Source organism: Augochlora pura, chromosome 3 (genome assembly GCF_028453695.1).
Source record: "Augochlora pura isolate Apur16 chromosome 3, APUR_v2.2.1, whole genome shotgun sequence".
Taxonomy (NCBI): domain Eukaryota; kingdom Metazoa; phylum Arthropoda; class Insecta; order Hymenoptera; family Halictidae; genus Augochlora; species Augochlora pura.
In genome coordinates, this window is record NC_135774.1 from 25271439 (window position 1) to 25293907 (window position 22469).

The 22469-nt window shown below is 45.8% G+C and overlaps 1 protein-coding gene across 4 annotated transcripts in view; it reads right to left on the minus strand.

Annotated features, from left to right (window-relative positions):
• Positions 1-22469, minus strand: part of Gbs-70e (Glycogen binding subunit 70E) — a 24325-nt gene continuing 1856 nt past the window's right edge. Inside the window, exons 1-5 of one of the 4 annotated variants that reach the window (XM_078177285.1) lie at positions 12464-12640; positions 12120-12374; positions 11487-11999; positions 10391-11049; positions 1-5899 (exon numbers count right to left, since the gene is read on the minus strand). In XM_078177285.1, the coding sequence (XP_078033411.1) occupies positions 10870-11049; positions 11487-11999; positions 12120-12368 (942 nt within the window). In that variant the 5' untranslated portion in view covers positions 12369-12374; positions 12464-12640 and the 3' untranslated portion in view covers positions 1-5899; positions 10391-10869. Of the gene's footprint in view, positions 5900-10390; positions 12000-12119; positions 12375-12463; positions 12641-22469 lie in introns of those variants that run through there. The other 3 variants (XM_078177286.1, XM_078177284.1, XM_078177287.1) reach the window with 3 other exon arrangements.

Consider the following 22469-nt stretch of genomic DNA (forward strand, 5'->3'; position numbering starts at 1 on the left):
GTTAACACATCCCACCTAAAAATATTTTATTGCTAATTAGTCCGTTCATAACATGTTTGTATATTTACAAATTAATTACCCGAGTATGTATACGTATATGAGCATCTTACGTTAAACAGATTAAAATGTAGACGCGTTTCGCTTTTGTACAAGAATGAATACCCGCAGTCGTATCGATTATTAATTAAGAAAATAGGACAATGAGAGAAGAAGAAGAAGAAGAAGAGAAAGAAAAAATAAAATTATAACATAACAGCAATTGATAATCGATGAATATCGATAAAAAATATGATATATATAGTAACAATATAAACACGCGGCACTTAGGCTAATGTCGGGCATCGAGCTCTAGGAATAAAAAGAGCATTCTCTACCTAAGAATACTACCGATAAAATATATTGTAATAATTATAAAACATTGTTCACGGGGGAATCAATTCTGACGACTTCAAGGAGATTATAAAATAAAATAAAATTAAAACAAGTAGACGGGCGGGGGGTACGGTCTTGCAAAGCCTAAAAACGTATTTTTCACGAGTAAACTCAACGCTGGACTTGCCGCGGAGGAGAAGAGTTTCGTGTAAAACCGATCGCCTAGCGAAAAAACGATTAATTACTAGGAGAGGAAGACAGTGTCCCATATTCTGTTTCCATTACAGACTGCGGTCGCGCGAGCATTTTCACGTTGGCCGTCGCGACGGACGTTTATCTACGCGTGAACATATACAGAATTAATTAAACAATACATAAACGTTCTCTAAATGGATGGACCCGACGAAAGCGGTCGTGCGGCCGCAGTCATGACAAAACGAACGCTAGTTTTTAACGAAACTCAATCCCACAACTTATAATGATACTATATACAGTCCGTGTACCTGCGTTAAGTTATCAGTCTTGCGGCTCTCAAGAAGAAAAATTGTATAACCAAGGGTATAAACGATACAGCGACGTCGCGGTGAATCCAGCGGAACCATAAACACTGATTTTTGAGCCCGTGTCAATTATAGTCTTGCTGCTTAGAGCCCCTGCGTCTTGAGTATTTCAATGTATTTTTAATAAACGGTAAAAAAAATGAAGCTAATTCAGAATTAGATCGCTTCGAACACAAACTGGCATCATTGTCACTCCTTTTAAACAATGTCATGACACCGTTCGTTGACCAGACCCAAATAATCCGGGATCCGCAAGATTCACAGTCTCGCCGCGTCGTTCGCAATGCGCATGTCTCTGTTTCTGTTAGTACACTGATCGAGGCGATAGGAAAGCTAATTCGAGCTTTTAACTAAATTACGGACACCCGGGCTTCTTCCACTCGCTGACGCACCTAATTCACGTTTCGATTGGCTCGCGACGACCAGTGGAAGGTATCTAGGAACTGTGAAGCGCGCTCGATCGGAGGTTCACACGACCGATCGATGATTAATGGATCGCATTGCATCGCTTCCACCGATTGTACAGTCAGCGTCGTTTTCGTTTACAGGAGCTGGATCAAATAAATCAGGAATCATCCGCGCGATTAATAGAGACAGGAAACTAAGCCGCGTTCCCACTTTGAGACGGTTTATATTGGCTCTGCCCAGCATTCGCGGAGCTCCTCCCCATTACCTATTACGCATACAAGGAACATTCGAGTGACGTCTCGCAAGATTCATACAAACGCAATTAATTAAAACGCACCACACTAGACACAATCGACCGTAAATAAATAACTTATCCGAGCACGAACACATACAACTTGCCCGCGGAGCAAAAAGTGCTGGCGGGGGCGCGACTCTTTCAAAAAAAATGACTACGATGCCTCTGAATAAACCAGAATATATAAATTACACGGATAAAATAGACACTTCTAGATCAGACAAATAAATCACTCGTTTCTATGTACATTCTGGTCGAAGACGATTTTTCTTTACAACTTTACAGGATTCTCGGGCAGCTCGATTTATTGAGAGGCACTTTGGCAACGTCGCTCGAGTGGTAACGCGGCTTAATATCGGTCGAGAACTTCGGTTTTGCCACCTTTTCTTTATCCAACCGGTGTTCCAACGATTCTGGATAACGTACACGTTCTTTACTGTTTAGCAGAATACTATGTTCTCTACCATATATTAATACGTTCGCAGGAAAAGGTGGCAGCCTGCTGGCGAGTACCTACGAACCAATGACGGACTGGCTCGTCGAACTCGTTTTTTTCGCTTTGTTTGTTACTGCTTTAACATATGTACATTTATATAATATATATATTATATCGCGTTCGTTTTATATTGGGTGTTCTCGAATTCAATCTTACGTTCGATAAATATTCTTCCTCAACTAGATATCACTCCGTTCATTTGACTGAATTCCATATGCACACACACACAGAGATAGAAATATTCTATTGTTTCCTACGCGATTATCAGGTGGATCGTGTTTTAATTGTTTGGCGTTCGTCTAATGATTCAAGGATCATCGAACGATCGGATATGCGAGACCATTAGACCGAGGATCTTTGCGCATTTTTTTTTAAATTTCTTTAAGCTATTTAGAACACGCAAGCCTTATTTTCGTTGCAACCTTATTATGACGAAATTGAATTTTTTATAGCTACCGTAAAATGCACCAAATCCGCAGTCTAATCAGTATAAATATCCGTCGAGGATCGAAATCGTTTCGTTCGTTCTGTTTCCATAGTGTTCAATCGCTCCAGATATTCTTCCGTGGATCTAACTGATTTGGGAAAATCGATATACGCGTGCAAGAACGCGTCTGGAATGGATCGAGTGCAACAAGATGCATCGCCGAGAAAAGTCGACACCTTAGACATTCAAAGAGTAGAGATAGAGAGAGAGAGTAATCGAATCTCAAGGTTAGTCTTATCGGCCCGTCGCTGTAGATTAGCGAAGATAATTGGTAAAAGTTGAGAGCGTCATTGGCATAAAAATAAAATACAGAACAATGTCGAGAATTTAAAAAAGACCATTTTTATCATACTTGATATACACTGGCAGCTAGTTTGCTAGAGATCTGTTTACAAAAAAAAGCGAGAGAAAGAGAGAGAGAGTAAAACAAAGATATACATATGTATACACATGAGTATCGAGTCGTGTATATTAAGTACTAAATGGTCAGGAAGTTCTGAACCGGAGGGAGTACTGCACAACGATGTCACAGAAGAATCTAAAAACTGTCTGCCTTTCAACGCAACAAGTTTTGCTGCAATTGTCTAACTCAAAGATTTTAGGACGAGTCGCCTAATTCTCGAGGAATCGTTGCTTCTAGCTCGATATCGGAATACCGCTTGCAAGATATAAATGTGTGTTTCTCTGGACCACGAGGCTTAAGTACTGAGTACAAGAATACGTCCAGGAGCGACCGACCCCTGGAGAGTCACGCGACTTTGGAATACAACGACGAGAAAGTAGCACACTCGGCTCGGGGGTTTAATAAGATAAAGTTCTGAGACGTTGTCAGGGCAGAGATCCTAGGAAGTCCCTAGATCCGGTTAAGAAGCAGGCAACACTAACCACTGTCGATGGTATCAATTCATGAATGAGGCCGAGCTGGGGCGAGGAAAATTCTCTCTGTAAATGACAGTCGATAACCGTCGTAGTCCTGTTTGGTTAACAGTCGAGGGTCCAGGCCTGAATTCCAACAAGATCAGTGATCTTCGAAAGCGAATGAAAACCGTTTTCTTAAACTGGATCGTGTCTAGGGATTGTCATCGGTCGTTGCTTCTGGCTCTGCGGGGGTGGCCCTAATGCGTCCGACAATTTTCACCTCGACGCCATTCCCTAGCGATCTACGTTCCAGGTCCGGGTAACATCCCTGTAAAGAAAATCTCGTTCTCTGAGTATTTGTGTTTCACTTGTTCCGCGCGACTAAAGCCACAGAAGACGCGCGTGTTACATGCCTAAGGGAGTCAAATATTATACAGTTTTAATCCCGCCGAACATTTCCAACCGCTTTTATACTAATTCTTACTGAGAACTAAAGACTGATTCGTTTTTACTTTCCCAACGTAAGATACTCTCTTGAACGCTTTTTTAATAGCTCGAACGCAAACTACGTCGTTGCGAATTGTTATCAAAGTAATTTCGACTCTAGGGCTAGAGTACTTGTGAGTTTTGCTATCAGATTATAGTTTGATAAACTCGCAATCTCGGCTAAATTCGAGAAGAATTTTCTTTCCTTTGCTACTGCGTAATGCACACTCGAGTCGGTGAAAAAAGGATTACGAAACAAGTGGCGATCTCGAGCTGATAAACGGTACACGATGGATCAATAGATCACGAGGAAGTTGAGCGCGTTGGAAACATTCGACGTGATTAGAAGTTCATTTGCAGTCGCGGTCCGGCATTCTCGTACGATCCAGTCGTACAATATCATACATACAGTACCGAGCATGCATTCCGTCATGCGATAATAACAGCGGTAGCTCGCTTGTTGCGGTTCTTCTCGAAAACAATAGCGAAGAAAGCAAAAGAGAGTGGATCGAATTTCGTTGTCGTCGTCAGGCGTCTTGTTACTGCATGCATACACCTCGCACACCATCGCTCTCAACAAACATACGCATTTATACATACATTCTTATACACACACACACACACACGGTGAAACAGATTCGTTCCGAATAAGCGTACAGGTTGGCTCAAGAGTGGTGTCGGAAAGTGGACAGACAGCTTTTCAGGCAGCCCGTATATTCAACGTCGCTTACTCAACACTGAACGAATCCTTTCTAGAATCTTTTTTATGCACGTCTACAGGCACTGTTCCGCGGTTGACTCGTTCAGCTCTCAAGCTAGTGGACTGTGCAAGTTTTAAATAACCATCTTCGAATTTGTAATGACGTAATTGCTTGATAAGATAGTAGATTCTCTGGTCCTCCTCTCGTAACTCTTTTTTTCAATTAGGCCTCTACTGTCTCGCTATGTCTCCGATATACGTAAATAGATTCACTAAAGTATAAAATGCATAGCCCACTTAAGAGCAGAAGGAACGATGCATCCCATCGCTCAGACAGTCCAGTAGCGCGACATAGTTCGCGAAGAAACATTTTTTGCGCACCGTAGCGAGGGACGGTGGCCTTCGATAGAGTAAAAAAATATACACCCGCCATTCTCTCATGATCGTTAACCCCCAGGATAACGAGCGATCGCGATCGATTCCGCCCGAAACCGCTCGCTTCCGCGTAGCGATGTCATCAGGTTGATTTTCATCGTGTTATCGTCGCGAAAAACGATCGTTGAACGCGGAAGCTTCACTCTCGATGCCATTGGCACAACTCTCCCCCGTCGTTCTATGGCGAGCTATTTGGCTCGTTAGTTTGTATAATCTCGTATGCGCCCGCCATATTAGTATAAAAAGGACAAATCCAGCGCGCCAACAACGTTTGCATTCTTCCGAATGAAGCTTCCGCGTGTGTGCCGATCGTTCTGCGATCCTTTCACCTGTGTTACGTGCTAGCGTATGACAATCCTTTACCCACCCTACCCAAGTGAAACCCATTTAAAAGAAAAAAAAAAGAGAATAATAGAACACAAGCCATATTCCGTGCAAGTTCGTACGACGAGGAAAGAAGCGAATATGTTGACAGAGAGTGAGTTGAATTAGAGAAAGAAAGGCGGCAAGGACGGTGAGTTTCTTCAGAGAAAAGAAGAACGGATCAGCGAAGTCTGGTCAGCTCGATGGCGGAGAACTTATCTTGACGGACGTCCTCGGGGTTTGGCAGCCAAGATCCAGGGTAAGAGGTAGAGTAGGAGGAAGAAGGCGACGATCGGAAAGAAGTCGGCACGGCGGTCTTCGTGTCAGCAGAAAAGAGGAAGCTTCGATGGGAACCATCTTCGATGATCGATAATGCGCTCTGCGCGTCGAAGGGTCGCTCGGCTAATCTGCGTGAATTCCGGTTTACGCGCGTTGCTGTCTGAAACAAAAGGAAATTCAATCAGTTTTGCACAGAATCGTAGAGCAAATAAGTATCGGCATTGTAAGTTTGAAGCAAAAGAAAGACGTTCAAAGTCTTTTCGCATTTATGTTGCTGATCGTGTTGGAGATCATTTATGTCAGCGTTGCGGCTCATATGAATACGGCAATATATTATTTTTTTAACCTTATGAACAGCGCGAAGGACGCGAATGGTCGCGGCGTTTAATGGCCGTTCGTTTGACCTCACTCAGAAACGTCTCTCCTTGACACCTATTCACAGCATTGCCCCGCTACCTAATTTTATGCTTTCGACCATTATATCAATAGAGACACGTGTTTCCAGAATCTAAAACGCCCGACGGCGAATTATGCCATTCAGACGGCCGCCTCGTAATTATCCTACGTGACAAAATTCGCCGGCATTATCAATGACGCAATTGGACGATCGGTATCGGGTACGCGAACTCGTGCCATTTCATCGCGACGAATATTTCTCGCTATCGCGGCGGCTCGTTCCGATGTATATCTAAAATTCGATTCAATCGTAATCCGATTAGAGAACAACCAATTAAAATTCCGCCGCGCCGAACGACTCGGATGAATGAAATTTCGACATCGAATTTTTCGCAGTGACTTTCGAGCACGTACACGCGGCAACAGCAGCGCGCGGGCATCGGTTGAGAATGGGTTCCAGGCACTCTCGGGGTGCCGAGATTACTCGGGACCAGCCTACGCGTCTAGACGCCTTGAAAGTTTTTACAATGTTCCCGAGGCGTGGTATGTCACGACTGCAACGCGGCGAGATGCGATATATACGATCCTGCAACGCCACTTTTCACAACCACGCCTCGACCGGTAGGTACAAACTGTACACCCGATCGCGCCGTACCCTATATGCATCGCGGAGTCCGGCGACTTCCGAGTCGGGATCGATGGATCTTTCTGCGAATTCCGATGACGTTTTCCTCGAAGACCCGTCGATCGTCCAATTGAACCCAATCCGAATAACTATAAATATGAACTGAGACGATTGAAAGGTCTTTTAATAGGACGGCACAAAATGGACCCGCATGTAGATCAATCAGAAAATATATAATGAAATATATAATAAATAAATAAATATGAAAATATATAATAAAATGTATAATAAATAAATATTAAAATACATAAAAAATATATAATAAATAAAGCTAAAGGTGTATTAGTTCTATAAAATAGAAGTAGGATGGAATAGATAGGAACAAGGATAAAAGGTACATGGTTAAAATAGATAGTGAACTAAAGAAATTCTTGAATCGGAAGTAGAGGGACAAGAAAGAGTCTTATAAGGATGCAGAAGGTAAAATGGGAGTGGCGGGGTATGGAAATACAAGTAATACAAATGAACAGAGTGGAATTATTAAGGCGTCCAATAAAATATGGTTGGAAATGAGAAAGACGAGAGACGAAATTAAAGAGAAGATAAGAACGGAGATCACAGGCAAAGAGAAATGACGAGAGGAAGTGAAACTGAAGGGGAATGTGAAAAATCTAGAAGAAGATAGATGGATTAGTTATTAAAAACACGAGACGGAATGCAAGGAGAACGAACGAATAATAAAAGGAGATTACAAGGCGGTGGCTGTGGAAGTTAATCAAAGTCGACAGTGACACAACGGCGATCCTTCGCGTCACCTGTTGCAGCTTTAGAAACAGGTGCAAGCACTGGCGCCACCGCGGTAAGCCGATTTAACAATATCGCGAAGTGGGTTAATGCGTGCGGACAGGGTCGTTTCGCAAGCTACTCTTTTATTTGATTTTTCGGGGACTCGCAGCCAAGTGGGATCGGGGATCCGGTGTTTTGTTTAGACAAAGTCTGCTTGCCCCCCCCCCCCCCTCCACTCCCGGGTCCCCCCGCGCGGCGCACGTGGTTACGTATGAATCGGCGAGGTATTTTCAATGCTCGGTCTACTTTGTGCAAATACACGTGCCGGGAAAGCGTTCGCGTTCGTCAGGTTTCTGGCAGTCGGCCAAGGATGGGTGCCCGTTCATTCTTTTGGCCATGAAATCGCACGCGATCTATCAAGGCCCTCGGAACCGCTTGGAAATCGTCGCCCCTGTACCGGTCGAAACGATCGGGCGACCGTGTGGCTGACCTACGCACCATTTCCGTTAAGCGATCTTTAATTAACATTTTACAGACCGGTAGCCTATAAATCGGTTTATTACCAAGGCAACCAATAGTTTATTATCTATGTATCTCATCTTTGTAAGCTTCCGTATTATTATATAATTATTTAAACATATTGGATACCTTTCGCGATGAATAAAACAAGAATAAAATATACCATATATTGCTCAAAGGTAATATTATGAAAATATAAAAATGTTAATAGATTCAATTACCCTACAATGATATTTACGGTCGAATAATCGGTCGGCACCGAATTTTTTAATTTACGATTATCGAGACTGTAACGATACCTGTATGAGGAATTTATTCATTTAAATTTCGCTGGTTATATATTACAGTAGAAATCGTTATAGATACGTTGTTTCTCGTTTGTGTGAAGCAATACGACTACTCTTAGTGTTTCGTATACAAAACGAGTCTGCGATATAGCCAGTTAAAGCGTGTGCGGCGAGAGCTTTCGGAAATTGTACAGCAGAAAATTGCCAGTCTGCCGGACCCGCGGACGGAGCAATAAATTTGTCAAATTCCTAACGAACAGTGGAAAGTTCCTCGACGCTAATACGTCTCCGATACACGTGACCTGAAAGAAGTTCGTTCGCACCCGTCGCGTCGGAGACTGGTGTCTCGTCGGTACAAATTTACAACGTAAAGGTGGTTTCACAATCGCTCGTGTATATTTCCTGGTCGAACCCGAATGAATCCCCCGAAGAATGGCAAGAATCGCGCGCCCGTCGACCATCTCGGGGAAAACGCTCGATGTATCTAGAACACCGAGCTACGAAAATTAATCGGTGTCGCTATTCCGTTGATCTCTTAATCCGACTGTCTGCATTAAGCCTATTCGGTCAAATCGAAAACAAACGATAACGACGCCGCTTATCTGATCGTCTAAGTGCCGTGTTAATTAACGCGGTCACGACCGTAACCGGCCGATAGAGTAATAAGAACGGGAAGACCTACCGCGGTAGATATAGGTGAATTCAATTGATGATCGCGAAACTGGTCCTGGTTAACGGGTCAAGGAACGATGGCGTGACAGAGCGCAGGCGAAAGGGGAAGGAATGAGTTTATCTTGTCACGCGTGGTAACAACCTTTAGTTAAGGCGATTAGAGTCAGGCGACTCGTCGGTCGCGGCTGTTATCGTCGTGCCACGGCAGATTGTTATTTATAGAGAGAAAGTACACGCCGGGGCACGCAGGCAGACTCGCATCAAGAAAAGGTACCGATCCGAGAACGTCGTGTAGCCCGGGCTCCTCCTGCAATTCCGTCGCGATTTTTGGCTTTCTAGCCGTCGAAAGCGGCTCGAGAGCAAAACCGCGACGCGGCCGGAATCGCGAAGCCTCACACGATTTAGCAACCTCGAGGCTCTCCTACGACCTCCCCCGTTCTCTTGTCTCCGGCCTCTTGTCACTCGTCCTTCGTTCCAGAAGCGGCGAGAACGCCGCCGGCGTAAAAAGGATCGCATCTCGCATCTAAATTTTGTTGCGGCCAATTTCTGTGTCTCGCAATCGCTCTTGCTGAAATTCTATAGCGAGAGTCAGGAAGCGTACGGACGGACAGTTTCAACCCTTCTCGAACGAAAACGAGGCGAAGGCCGTATCGTGGTATTTATTCTTCGTTTTGTTCTCGCGATGCGAACGGGTCTCGCTTGCAGACCGACGGAATCGACGCGCGATAGATAGAAACCATCGTTTATACTGCCGGCAGTGTGTTCTGATTATTGATAAACGCCTGGCCGGTCGACGGATCACGATGAAAGTGCACATGTATATCGATGTATGTACGGTCTATCTGGAATAACTGGCGAGTCCCTATTTGGTCACGTGAAAGACCGTCGAAGAGAGCGTTACTTCGTGTATTAACCGGCTAATCCCATCAGAAAATTGTCCAGCCATCAAAAGCTTTCTACGAACCGAGGCAGTATGTCCGATCTCGCGGAGCAAACAAGTTAAGTGAAGCCGAACATGCACGACGAATTAACTGGTCGCCGCGACGCCGTCGGTTACCATCCTAGAAAGCGGCGCGACAGGAAGGTACAGAATATAGGTACAGGTATTGGCGTAGGTATTGGTACTGGTTTCGGCGCGCGTATTGGTGCGGATATTTGTAGAGGCATCGGCGGAGGAAAATTGTTCCCAGCGCCGCGGCGATAAAGCGTTCTCGTCACGAAATAGGAAGGCCAAGGAAATCGATGTATCGCGATACGCAGAATGCGTGAAGTTTCGTTACCGAGAACCGATTACCTCGTCGATGCAACGTAAAATTGTACGTAGGATCGTAGTGTGTCTGCGGTATGTCGGGCAAGATCAACTTACCATAGAAGTAACGCGACCAGTGCCTCCTCTCCGATCCGCACCGCGCCTTCGACCTCCGAACGTGTCTCTTTTCCATGATCTCTGCGCGTAAGAGCGTCCCTTCTATGTCCTCCTCCTCCTCCTTGTGTCTTCTGTGCGAACGATGCTACAACTTCTTTCTACGACTCGTTCATGATCCGGTCTATGGATGGTGTTTGTATGAGAGTATGTGTTCCGCAGCATTGTCCCTCTGATTTCAGCTCATCCGGTGATCCATGTATCGCTTCTTTCCTACTCCCGTCGATGCTCTTCTCTCCGGGCCTCTGTTCCCGCCGCGAGTTCCAGACGACACACGCTTCATACGGCCACCGTGTCCCTCGTGTGCCGCAAGAAGGCGTCGCGACGCCTCGTCCCGCGTGATCTACGCCTCGACAATTAACCAAGTAAATTGGAAGAATTTGTACGGCTTCGTACATCGTTTCACGAGGATCGCCGTCGGTTCACCAGTACGGAGCGTCGTTCGCCAGGTGTTGCCAGGACGCGAACTCGCTCCAGGTGCGAACGTTCACCCTGGTCGCGTCCGTGATCCGCGGTATGTTGTTCTCCCGCATCATCCCGCTGCTCGGGAAACCGTCGCACTTCGTCGTCAAGATGTCGTAGCGTTTCGGCGGGGCTCGAGGCTGGAAACGGAAACAACGATCGGCCCTGAACTACGGCCGCTACAGCGGGGCCTATGCGAGCGCCATCCTCGTTATTTCGACTTTACTCGGACTTTTGTGCTGGGACCGTGCTGGGATAACGAGGACGCGCGCGTGCTGGACGACACGAAGCTGCTAACGCATAGTTTCCCAACCGCCCTTTATCCCTGAAACTCCTTCCCGGTTCACCGCGAGAGAACCCTCGCGGAGTTGGGAAACTGTGGGTTAGCGCGAGGCGCGCGGCCGAAAATTGGGCAAGCAACGCTTTTGGAAATAGGTGTAACCGTCCAGCTAACTTCATCGAAGTCCTCTCAGACGCCGGGTGAAGCTAGCCGTCTGGACAACTGCAGGCCTCTGAGGACCTTTCCAAAAGGTCGGAGATACTCCATGGGGATCAGATCCTCGACGGCGGTACACACCTCCAGTTTCTTCCGGACAACAAAGTTCTTCCCCTCGTTGTTGTCCCAGAACTCTTTGCCGTCGGTGCGGTACCTCACGCAGAACTCGACCACGTTCGACTTGAGCGGCAGGGTCAGCCGAAACCGGAACGTGTCGTAGAGGATTAGTGCCGGCGAGCCGGGCTGCTCGACGTACGTGCAGTAGACGTCTTCGTGTGTCTTCCAGGAATCGTTGCTAGCCCTGACGACGACCTCCTTGTCGTAGGCCAGGTTCCTCACCTTCACGGTGCCAACCAGACACTGTTCCGACTCCCGGACGATCACGTTCTCCAGACTGACGTTCCCTTGGTCGAGTTTCCGCCGGAAAGCCAGGTAATCGCTGGCTGGCTGCGGAAACGTTACCTGCCAGGGCGACGCGATCTCCGTTGGCTCCTCGCTATCTATCTTCGAGTGAAGAAGCCTGCCGGTTAGGCCGGCCAGGTACGCCGTGCTCCATAATGGCGGCACGTTGCTGGGCTCCGACATCACGCGGACCTGAACAAGACCGTGGCGCGTCAGTGATTTTGGCTCTGGCAAAGTCAAGGTTGGCGAGCCCATAATGGATGGGCTACTGAAATCAGGACATGCAGGTGCGAGAGAGAGAGCCGCGTGTACCTGGGTAAGCGGACGACCGCGGTCGTCGGCGAACACCACCCTCTTCTTCTGTTTGCTGTTGCCATCGTTGCTGTTGCGAAGGTTGTTTATTGCTAGAGAACCGGACGATAGGCAAGGTCTTATCCTGGGCGGCACCGACCTACTGGTAATCGTCGGTGCCGTTACCACTAAGGGACTGTACAGCAGTGAGCTGTACACTGGCGGACTATGCCCCAGAAGTAGCTCGGCGGGCATCGCTATGGAACACATTTAGACCTGGAAAACGCAAGATAATTCTCCTATTAGTCCATTACTTCTACCTTACAATTCACCAGCCTCTCTAAATCTTGGAACTTTCGAGCTACTTTAAAACAACCGCGGAGCCAATCCCGTTAGCTTAGAACGTTTAGCATCGACCGAAGCGTAATGCGCTGAAAATACCGACTGCGACCGAAAATAGCGATAATCTTCCGCGGTTGCACGTCGTCGATATATTGCTATCCTTGAGGATCCCGCAGATATTTTTAGAACCGATCGCCGCATCCTCGAACAGACGTCCGGATCGGACTCAAGATCCGACGAAACTGGAATTGGCGCCGGTTCGAACGGTTCATAAGCGACCACCGAACAACTATGAATAAACCTTGTTGTCGGTCGGTTGCCAGAAATTTCGTCAACGGAAAACGTGGGAACAGGGCCGATCACGTGAGGCCCTGACTAATCGAAAATCGGGTGACAAATCGTGCCGCAAATATTTGCGGATCGAAAGAGTGACACGCGTGGAAATGTGGAACTTGTAAAGGGAGCTAAGTCCATTTATAGGTTTCAATGAAATTTTATCTCCCGGTTGCAGAATGAGCTGACTCAGCCTGTTGACCGACTTGTTTGCTAGGGTAGATAGCACCGGGTGTATTTTTCAGAGTAAATAGAACTAGATATACCTGTCTAGCCGACAGTGCAACGACATCGTGCGCGCCCGTTGCTCGATTCGATGCGAAAAGCGATCGCCGGAATCGAACGCGGATCGGGGGCAACCGGTCTCCAAAAATTCACTGTCGAATCGAACGGCGGAGGTCGGGTTGAGAACTTTCTGCCGCGCCGGTCACCGACGACCGACGACGACGGACCGAACCGAAACTGCCGATATCGACGGCGCCGCGAATTAGCAAAGTTCAAGAAAATTAACTCGACGCTTAAGGTGTTAACTGGTCGACGGATAGCGTACAACGGAGATCGCGGACACGCTGTTCTATCACGGTGGCAGACTTCTACGTGTCGGAATAGGTCCTGCTGTAGTCATGTTACGCCCGGAGTAGAATTACTGACTCTTAACTATGGCTAGATAGTCTCTTCTCCCGTCCCGCGAGACTCGCTCGCAAAACTAGACCCGGCATGTACCAGACCGGAACCGTGCAAACACACCTAAGCGCGCGCTATCCGGTGAGTGCGGTATACATACTTAGGTGCACATGCACGGATCGACCGGTATCGCGAATTCGATGTGTTTCGGGTTTCACGCGACTCGAATGTATGACCGGTCATTTCTATTCCGACTCTCCCTCCCTGCCCCCTGCCCGCCACTGTCTCTCTCTTTCTCTCGTGCTCTTTCGACCGATCGGACAGAACATCAACACAAACAGTGAAAAAATGATAGGGTTATCACGCAAGCGAATTAGATACCGTTGGAGCCGCTGCATTTTCGTAAACAGAATTATTTTTACTATTCGCATTTGAATAATCGCTTGATCCACGATCTTTGAGCAATTTTGTTGATTCTTTTAGCAAAGAACGTTAACGGCGAACTACCACGAGAAACGATCCAATAAATTGCTTTATCCAGCCACAAATTACTATAAAAACAGCGGGGAATCTAAATAAATTCAGTCTTGGCGTTTTTATAGGATGATTACGTTTCAATTTAATGCGACCAACACGTATGAGAACCGCTGCTCTAGATATTTTTGCAAAGAAAGTCGAAGAAGAGTTCGTAAAAATCGTAATTGGAACGATCGCTATTTTTTCTGCTCCGAGATGGCCTGTTGACCCTCTGTTCAATAATTTTTCAGCTTTTTTTGTTTCGTTTCGTTTAACTTTGTCGCGCACGGAATAAATAATCTGGAGATTTGTAATTTTATTGTAAATTGTGGTTACGCAGCAAAATCGCGCGAGCCGGTTTCGTACATATTACGCGGGATGCAAATGGAGAAACAAGCGGAGTAAAGCTTCTTCCGGCGCTTAACGTGTCTGAACGCGAACAATTGATCGGTTATTTATAGCGGCGACCGCGGCCCCCTCGAATAAAAAGTGAACGACATTTAATGAGCCTCGTGAAAAGAAGTGATTTACGAGTATTGTGCCTCGAGGCTATCCTCGGGTGTCGCGAATAGCTAATGCACGGCCAACGAGCACAAACGTCGAGAGATGACGGCCGTGGAAGAAAAAAAAAGAGAAAGAATAACAACACGGAGACGAAAAGAATCATCTGCGACTCGGCCGACGCGGAGCGACAGGTTAGAGGTCGCGTATGAAACGCTTATGCATTGTTTATCATTACGTGAACGAGAGACGCCAAGGTCGGCCGTTCGATCTGTCGAGACGATCGAAAAAGAAAAACACGTTTGAAGTAAAAAAAACGGTTATCGTAATTTTCCGCATATTTCGACTCGTAATCCCCTGTGTGTGCAGAAACTGCATCGCGGCCGCGGTATCGTCCCGATTTTTGCTTATGCACGCCGCCACGGACTTATCAGCACACGACAATTTTGTCCCGTTAACTTCTGAACCCTGTCCAGCAATAACAACAATAAACAACCGCGCGCAAATGAATTTTCCGTGATTCAGTGTCAAACTTCTGCGCGAATCTTGTGCAATAATTGTTTTTCAACTGATTAGCCGACTACCAATTAAACACAAAAAGATGGCGGTTGCATCTGTAACTGCACATACGAAACCGGGAGCACGTGAATTGGTATATCGCGATGTAACGGAATCGAAATTGACCTTTACACGGCGGCCAGCTTAAATCGACGGTTACGTTAACAGCGAAAATCGTTCGTCGAAGGTTACCGGTGAACGATGCACGCCGGCGACCATTACTCCACTTTTTTATACGATCCATAGTTCGCGACGGTGTCGTCAGCTTCCGGAACGCTACGTGACACTTGTTTCGCGTGTTCTTTGAATATGAGCACCGATAGCAATAAGTCGTAGAAATCCATATCCGATGATATATCGTGTCTCATCGTGTCCTCGATGCGTGTACCAGTTTGTAAAACGAACAAACAGAAGGATGGACACCTACGGATATACAACCGGACCCTGCCGGTTCTTACGAGCGCACGGGGGTCCGTAGAAAAATACACGGGACGGGGAGACACGCTGCGCCGAGGAATGCAAGCGATGTTGTACACCCTCTCTCCCGTTTACAAGGGGCGAAATCACCGTCGATACGATACTCAACTCGCGTCATTTCCAAAATCGTTATCAAAATCTTCTCGAATCCTTCTAATAATAGAAACGGATAAAGTAGGAATTCAACGTGCGATATAAGAAGTATCGCTTTTATGACGGTAGAAAAAAAACGAAGCGTTGCGTGAGAAACGCGTCGTATGATGTAACGGACTCATAAAATAACTTTAGAGCTATTTACGGAGTGTCGCGGGCAGAGGAAAAGTACGCGAAAGAAAGCGGAATCGGTGACGAAAAAGATCCTCCCGTAACTGCGGAGACAGGACGATAAAGAATAACCACACGGCTCAGATAATTACCAATCGCGTTCGCGGTAATGCATATCTTGATGTTTCGTAACCCGCGGTCGGATTACCCCGTGATGAATACGTGTTCGTACTAATCGTGAATCACGGTGAATGGGACAGAAGATAACATGCTCTACCGTCTCTCAGCCCAGACGAAACACCGTCGACTCCGTCGTTACCCTACACGTCTGTCTAACTTTGTTTGACTATCGATAAATCCCGATATCTAAAGATCCGTCGAGCACTCTATATAATCTAAGACGCGCGCGTGCTCAAAAAGTATGAAGTACCGTTCCTATACAAGAGCTCTCTACACGTTAAAAATCATAGAGTCTAGATAAATCGACGAAATGGGATACTAATCTCGCTGGAATACTATGGTGCACCGTAGCACGCTTTTCCGCGACAGGAAAAATCGAATTAATTGCCACACATCCCGGCCTCGCGCTGTATTCTTTTGGCGGGTAAAATTGAATTGCCGCGCGCGTGGCACAACCGAAGGTTTCCATTCGTTTACAAACTCGGCAATTTGGCGCGACAAGTCGATATCAAAAGTAGATTACAAATGGTCGCGACCCTCGCTAACAAGTCATGGGAGAAGCATGTTCACGTTTCGTGACTCGGACGAAGAAAATTGCGCAGCCGTCATGCTATTTCGACTGTACTCCCGGGTTAAAATTAGCGCGGCGCATCTTCTAAGCGCTACATACACCGCGACACGTTACGCCCTTGGAACAGGTCCAATCGTCTGCCGTCCAAGGGACACAAATGGACCGTCTTTCAAGCGGAAAATCAAAGCGCGGGCCTCGGTGTGAAATTTTTCAGACGGAAAAATACTTTGTTTCTGCAATAGAGACCCGAGTGTATCGACCTCGACATGCGTCAAGCGATTCACATGCAACCAACGTGGTCGAAACGTTCACAGCTGCGAGAGATCTTAGATTGGGTTAACGACGACGCTCAATCGTTGTACCACATTCGAGCATAAACACAATAACGTACTTAATGTTTCGCGTTACCGCGTTCTATTATTACCTGCCCTATGATTTTCCATTTATTTTGCACCCACTGTATACTGGAATCGCGGCACCTTTCGCGGCGCCAGTTTTAAATGATGAATATTTTGTCGCATTATGCACGACAAAGATGGTATCATTGTTTTTCTAATTATTATTATCTACGAACGAGACGGCGAACATGTGCTGTACAAATCGATGCTGGCTAGTGGCGTCTAGCCGCTAAACGAACTGCTTAAAATAACTGTCTGGTGGATCTACGGGAAACTTGATCCACGTTTATCTTTTTTCCTCCGTGTTTGTCTAGCGCCGTGTTTGATCATGGAAATTCGAATAGTCGACGAACGACATTGCTACGCGAGCATCTTTTCCTGAGCACAATTCTTACAGACGCGCGGTGGGACCACCCAACCCCGAGTGTTCCTTTATTAGAATTGTTCCGTCGGCCCGAACGGACGATGCTGCGTGTGCACTCCGTTTCATTGAAACAAATGGAAATGAACGCGGAGGAGAAGCAGACACGTTCCAGGCGAACGGGTATCAATGATAAAATATTATTTTTAATCCGTGCCGCGATTACAGAGAATTTATATTCAACGGTTCCCTTATCTATTGAACGTCGCGGCGAAAAAAAAAGTGGCATATTTCAGTCCGAGCGTTTCAATTATAATGAAATTCTCTTCTATTGTTAATTACTGTGAATCGCGTACCCCCGATAACGAGAGGTCGGGAGGGTTATTGCAAGTCACGTGCGGAATTAGACTACAACTAATCCGGGAGATAATGTTGCCGCGCGAAGTTGTATACGGAGTCCTTGACTTATCATAGATGACAGAAATTTCGTAAAATTGACTAGCCGGAAACGTTCGGAACAGATAACGCAAAACAGATAAATCATCCCGTCGAGCAATTAATTAACAGTTAATTAATGGAATCGGCCGAACAGAGAAGAATCTCGGCTCCGCGGTAACTGTAAAAAAAACAGAAGCGTCTCGATAGAGGCTATAACGGGACGTGACACGTGACTACGATATTGGCGCGCGCGATATTCAACCGAAAATATTATTATCATTATTATTTTTTCAATCACCGGAACGAAATACACTTTTATGGGCGAATGTATCAAATAACAGAGATAACGATAGCAAACACCGCCCACATTGTAAAAAAAAGAAAACGAGAAATTTTCGGAAAATATCAAAAGCATCGAATTTTAATAAAAAAATTGCGTAGACGACGCAGCAAACGATAGATAATTCCTTGTCTCTTAATACCGGCCTATGCTACAAATAATAAAATATTCAACGGTTGCGCGAGCAGTGAATAGATTATTCCAGACGAAAACGAGAATTGGTCTGAAAATATACAAGCACGATTGTGTTTATCGAGAGTGCAGCCGGTAATGCTCACGGACGAATAACATCATCGCCTTAATTCCTCCAGATTTTGATGCATTTCTCGCGACAAACGCTAATTAAGCGGTCGACCGAGTTTATCGCGTTATTGCGAACGTGTTCGCGCGCCACCAGCTGCACAGTGGGAGAAAAATGTGCTTCGCAAATGTAAGAATATATGTTAATAATAAGTTCGTTTAAATCAGAAAAATATAGACTAGAATAATTGATAAGAAAAATAATACCAAAACCGAGGACATGACAACTCGACAACACTTTAAACTTCTTTACTCCTCGACCTCCAGAACGACTCTGCGCTCCCCTTCAAAAGACGAAAACCGTTAGCCGATTTTCGTTGTTAAAATATTGTCTTCGCAACGGCGGTCATCGCTCTCGCTCCCTTTGACGTCGCCGCGCCTCTTAGTCCCAACATTGTCTTAAAAGCTAAATTAATATGTTGTTCAGTAATTTCAAGCGAGAACAGCAGCGTGCAAATATTTTCGCGCACCGCTGTAACATTCCGGTAATAACAAACGGTGTAGACGCACATTAAATTGTTTGTGTTGATGGAACTTGCATACCCCTCTTTTTTAAAATATCGATACGAATTATGTAAACTGACCCGTTACGTAATCAATCGATAACGGACGGTGATACGTAAAAAAAAAGTTCACGTAATGAGACAGATAGACCAGATTAGGGTGAGAGAGGAGGGGGGGGGGGGATAGTATACTGTATTCATTTATAATATGAATACGTATACATATGTACTCGGAGACCTTTTAATAAATCGAGTACATATCTCGTTCGGAACCTTTGAGCATGCCTGACCTACGATAACAGATTTACGGCTGCTGTTTTTTCTTTTTAGAATCGATGAAATTACTTAGAATCGAGTGGAATTGAATCTGTTATTAACGCACGTAATCGGTTCGTTATCAAAATATTTTGCCGACCACGCGTTGATACGATTTCTTCGTCAGTATCAGTGGCTCGGATGAGGTTAAAACGATTGGCAAACTACCGAAGAGTCGCTTTCTTCAAAAATCATATGCGCCGGAGGGAAGGAAAGCCAATATTTGAACGGTAGAAAAGATTCCGCTATTGACAAAATCCCTAGAACCGGTTTCCGTTTACCTAAAACGCAAAAAAATCTCGGTGCTGCTAGATATACCGGTTGACAAATTTTAAATATTCTCTTCTTACAGCGAGCCGCTACCATCACGTGATAACCCTGTTGTCGTTGGCAGCCTTGGCGACCAATGTGTTAATCCTGTGTCCTTCGGTGTTCGTTTCTTTTTTCTCTCTGTTTTGCAATATTAAAAGACACACACAATCGTTGCATGACATTGCGGTGACCAATCGGAAAGCGCCGATAAACGAGATAATCGAACTAGATAGTGCCAACGAAACAAAAGGAAAAAAGTCTCTAGCGCAACCTGTAGGGTAACGCTCGTGCGAAGTAAAAACAAACACATTTGCCTGTTGACACCGGAACAAAAAAGAATACATATTGAGGCCAGACCCTGTGGCCGGCTAAAAATACACGCGCGTGTACGAATCCTTTGACTATCTCAAAAAACCCGCTAAACCGCTAAAACGTGGACGGTCGTAAACTTTCTCTCGCTGTCATGCGCGGGCTATGTGGGGAATAGTGCGAGAGCACGAGCCGGACGCGTGTCCGCGCGGCGCGGAGGAACATTCTGAAAAATTTTATCGGATAATCCGCGATTGGCAACTATTGCCGTTAGAAGACAACACAAGCCGAGCACAGCCGTAACAGTTCTCAGACCGGTATTTTTCAGCGATCAAAGGCGCCACTGAGGTCGGATCCTCTGCTGTTATCGCGCCGCGTTTCTGGTTCGAAGCAGCCCGATAACCGACATATCCTTGCCGACAGCAGTACACCCTCGAGCTGCGGAATCTTACCGGACAAAGTTTAATCGCCGAAACCATAAAGAAGACGCAACACGTCGCGTAGATCGTGCGAGATGCTTTTGTGCACCCGATAAAGGGAAACCCGTCCCGCGATAAAACTATTCCAGCATACAAGAACGTGTCCGACGTCTTATGGCTCGTCTAGGGACAATGAATCTTGCGCCGCCATTTCTTTTCTTCTTCCCACCGGTGCAGTTTTCAAACAACTGACAACTGACAATTTTTTTTTGCCGAATTTCGATAAGATTTAGAAATTGCAAATGATCGCGATCTATGTGCACAATCCACAGAGAAGATTACGAAAAGAATATTTGGCCGCGATAAATCGCTCGCGATTCTCGGAATGCGCGGCGTGTGTTTCAAGTTTTTTTTTTTTATTGCCGACGATCATCTTGATCGATAATAGAGGAAACACGATCGCGGTGATAGGGCTGGCTAATCTCGCATACGAAACTCTATTATACTATATTTACACGGTCGATAAAGATAGATCGCATGTTTAGAATTATAATTATTTCAAGATACAATGGACGGTTTGCATGGGCACCGATAGCCTCTTGACTTTCGCTGATTTGTATGTGGAACAATAAGCTATGAGACGCTGATACACAGATATTCAATGTTAGATAAATCGCGCAACGTGACGTGTACGTGAATATGCGTCGCGGTAAATAATATTAATGTTTCGTAATGTCTATCGACCTGAAAACATATTTCTATCGGTAACTTCGTCGCGCATGGTTTCCCATATAAGAAGATCTGGCTTAAGAGGGTTTTTAAATCGGACCATGAACATTCTTATTTTAGAGATTTCTAAAAAGAAACGAATACGAAACCTTTGGAAAGGGAGCGGCCAGCCTAAAAAAGGACGACGCGGCATGGGTTAAGCCTAAATTAGATTCCGGAGGGCGGCACTGATCTATCCCATTCGGAACGGTATTGTCACGTTGACGCGCGCTTGTGTAATTTCCAGGCTGCGGGGATCGCCGTACTCAAAAGCCATGACATAATGGCCATTAGTGAGTCACGTGTCAGCGTCGCTGCCGAAACTAAACAGTCTACGCGCTTTTTCAAACGGGCTGATGTTATGTAAGTGACTCAAGGGGCAACAAACTATCGTCAGCACGTTCACCGCGACAAATCGCCTCTCCTGCACTTGTTTGTTGCGGTGAACATGCATTTCCGGAACGCAGCAAATACCATTCCTAACCGGGCAAATCCATGCGTCGCCCTTGTAATGTAACTTCACTTTCTCGCAACCGTCGCAAAAATCTTTCGCACAAAACTCGCCGATTGGAATAATTGCTCCGATTCATACGCCAACGAATATGACCACCAGATTGAGCCGCGTATAATTCGGTTAACGCGGTGCGAAAATCGCGAGGCTTTTCGCGGCGCTTTCTCCGGAAATGCACACGTTGTCGAAACATGCGTGGGAATTGTACGTGCAAACAATTCATCGAGTGTGTCGCCGACGGACCAGGTCGAGTAGGCGTCTGCAAAAGACGAGTGACCGGAAAACGCGTACTTGTGCGGAGGCTGGAGAACAAGCGGGCACGCGCACTTAAAAACGAGCAAAATGTATTTTAAGAGAGCAGTCAAGCCGGTTATGAGAAGAAATCTGCTACGAACAGGCCTCGGACACGATTCATTGGAGACATTACCAGCGTTACTTTGCATGTTACGTTCTGTTCGAATGTTTCACGGATAAAAGCTAGAAAAATCGTATTCACGACGTGTTGCATTAAAATGGTCATAACCTACGCTTGCATGTATTTTTTTCCATCGCTAGCCGCCGCTCAAACTAGGATGCATGAATATTTATTATTCGCGACCAATATACAACGCTCTAAGAATTTACTGCTATTTCTGGAGGGTAGAATAATTTATAGTGATGTATTTAGAGGCAGTAGGGAAGATCAAGGCGCGCCAAGACGGCGACACTGTAAGTTGGCAATACGTTCAAACTACTATAAAGATAAACTACTACGCTAATCAACCACTGAATCGTGGTTGAATACATGCCGGGGGTCAGAACGTTAGAAGGAATCGGTTTTATTGCGGCTCGTCGTTTAAAAATAACTAGCACCGGGGTGGAGCACCCGTTGAAAGATCAGGTCACGAGAGACCTCTAGTAATATTTATTTATTGTTTCCGATGGTGTGTTGTGAGGTCAGGAGCCCGTTAATCGGCCCCCCGTTCGCATCATTCAAAAGCATTCGAGATTAAACAATAACGCTACTAACAACACTCTTCCCGCTCCATAAG